This window comes from Theobroma cacao, chromosome 4 (genome assembly GCF_053813885.1).
Source record: "Theobroma cacao isolate CCN51 chromosome 4, ASM5381388v1, whole genome shotgun sequence".
NCBI classification, from domain to species: Eukaryota; Viridiplantae; Streptophyta; class Magnoliopsida; order Malvales; family Malvaceae; genus Theobroma; species Theobroma cacao.
The window spans coordinates 2,740,203-2,742,898 of NC_142642.1; the positions used below are offsets into that span (position 1 = coordinate 2,740,203).

The 2,696-nt window shown below is 35.5% G+C and overlaps 1 protein-coding gene across 1 annotated transcript; it reads right to left on the reverse strand.

Moving 5' to 3' along the window:
- Positions 1-739: 739 nt before the first annotated feature.
- On the reverse strand, positions 740-1,505 carry LOC18601065 (glutaredoxin-C1). The gene has a single exon (XM_007031874.3). The coding sequence runs from the start codon at positions 1,423-1,425 to the stop codon at positions 1,048-1,050; it is 378 nt and encodes a 125-aa protein (XP_007031936.1). The 5' UTR covers positions 1,426-1,505; the 3' UTR covers positions 740-1,047.
- Positions 1,506-2,696: the final 1,191 nt, after the last annotated feature.

The window sequence follows — 2,696 nt, forward strand, 5'->3', positions numbered from 1 at the left end:
GATGAGAAGTGTTGTTTTTCCATCAACAACTACTAGTGTTATGGCAAAAAGAATCAAGGAATCTCACGCCAAAGGTAAAACCCAAAAGAACAAGCCTTTTTTAGAGGAGTCCCATGGGAGGTGCCTCCCCCAAAGCACCACCGCACCGACCTCCTCAAAAGTTCCAAAAGGTTCTGCCCTTTGGTCAACTCCCAACACCGCAGGGGCTGGGAACTCACCCTCCCCTGCACGTCATACCACACGTCCGCACGTGTTAAAAGGGAGAGGAAAAGATTGTACGGACATGAACCTCAATCTGTATGGTTAAAAAAGTCCTTTCCTTTATCTACTCATAGGCCAGTGGCCATGGAGAGGGTGGGGGGCTGCATTAATGAAAGACTCGGGTCCTTCTGACCGTGAGCAAAGAATTTGTGGTAGTGTTTTAAGTTTGAAGTTAAACCTGGCGAATTTTCAGGAAAAACTCCTCAACTTGTGTTTCTTTCTTTACTGTTTTTGAGGCTGTAAAAACCGGGTTTCTTGTTGTCTAATCCCCACACTTTCATTGTTTGGTCAAAAAAGGACAGTACTTGTCTTTTACTCATGGGGTCCCTATGGGTAAAATTAGCAAGTTAGGCTTTCACTTGAGGAATCTGCCATTCATTACAGAGGAAAGCATTTAAGATCAACAGAAAGAAAAACAAAATTGAAGATAACAATGAGAAAATTCAGTAGAAATCACTATTTTTTTTTTTTTTTTGCCTTTCATTTGTACAGAGGAGGGAGCCATTACATTTCTCTCTTGAGAACAAGAACACAGAGCAAACCAACAAAGACCCACTAGTAGAAACATCAACAAGAAGAAGAAAAAGAAGAAAGAAAAGTAGAATCTAAGCCATATCAGTCATTGCTGTAACCAAAATGGAGGAGACTCCCAAACCACCACTCCTCTTCCTCTGCCTTCCTTTTCTATACCAGTAATTTTTTTTCTCTTTCTTGTTTTTTTTTTTTGGGTTTTCTTTAAACAGTCATGAGAGAGAGAGAGAGAGAGAGAGAGAGAGAGAGAGATAATCAGAGCCAGAGAGCTCCAGCTTCTTTGAGAAGAGGAACAAGAGTGCCATTGATATGGGAAGCCATGACTCTATCCATAGCACCCACAAGTTTCCCACCAATAAACACAACAGGAACAGCAGAAGAGCTTCTGAGAAGCCTCATCAAAGCCCTCTCCATGTCTTTCCCTCTGGGATCTTCATCGAGCTCGTACACAGTCGGGTTGACTCCCATGCCGCAGAACAGCCTCTTGATGGCATGGCACATGCAGCAGGTGCTTATACTGAAGATAACCACCGCATTCTCTGAAGCCAACCTCTCTATCCTCTCCAGCGGGTCCCCAACGCTCCTGGTGGACGTTGGCACGTAAGATCCCCATGACCCTGTCTGGCAATGCATTTTCCAAGTAAAACCGCAAGAAACAAAGAAGAAAATGTATCGGGATTTTGGGTTAGGTGAGTGTGGGAGAAATATATGCTTTAAGCTTGCTGGTGAGAAATGATGGGAGGTTTGGGCTGGTATTTATAGAGAGAAGAGAATCCAAAACATGGGCATGTTTTTGAGGGGAATCATGTTTTTTCTTTTCTATTTTCAAACGTGAAGGGGGTAGTTCTATAATAATAAAATAAAGTTGGTCCCTTCGGTCTTCACCATTGCAATCGTCTCTCGTCAGCGCAATAACGTCTGACGGTTAGAGGATTAGTGTAAAAAGGTAGAGTTTTTAGGATTATGAATCTTTCAAATCAAATTTCTCGGATTTATATTCCAAATATCAAATGCATAATCTCACTTCATAAATATGTCAAAATTAACAATTTAGAAATCTTTAAAAATAAATATTTATTTTTAAAGATTTCTAAATTGTTAATTTAATTGATTCTTACGGATAATGCATTAAATGTAAAATATATAAACTTAAAATTTTGATATATTTTATATTAAAATTTTAAAAAATAAAATAAAAATTAGGGGAAGAGAATATAAAAAAAAAGGAATCCATAAATTATGTTTTAATCTCGTTAATTACACTTTTACATTATTATATAATCATATGAAAAAAATCTACAGTAATTAAGAGGGAAAGATATTTTGTCAAGTTGTTTTTACTCATCGGCATGAAATTAATTAAGATTTTTTTTGGACATTCTCACGTGATACTTTCTATTTTTTTTATTAATATCTTATGGATATATTTTATTTTAATTAATATTCGTGGATAACACAAAGAGTTAAACTGTTAATTTTATCTAATGAAATTAAAAAGAATACACTTAAATATGATTAAACAAATTAATTTTGAACTAAAAATATTTTAATAATTTTACCAGATAAAATTACCACTCTAACTGCATGTGAAAACAAAAGTCATTCATAAGGTATTAATTAAAAAAAATCACCTGATGTGAAAAAAAAATTAAAATCATGAGAGATGTAGATGGAATTTATCCGATAAAAAATCCATACCGTGAATGGTAAAATCAAAATATTTATTATTAGCAAGTAGGAGTATGTATTTACAACTTTCACTGTCATGATTTAAAATTGTATTAGTAAAGTACTAAGCTTATATATATAGAAAGATTTTTTTTTAATGGTTAAAAAGGGAAAGAAATAAATGAAGAAGTAGTACTACCTTGATTATGCAATGAGCAGGGTTGGCGACCGTCACC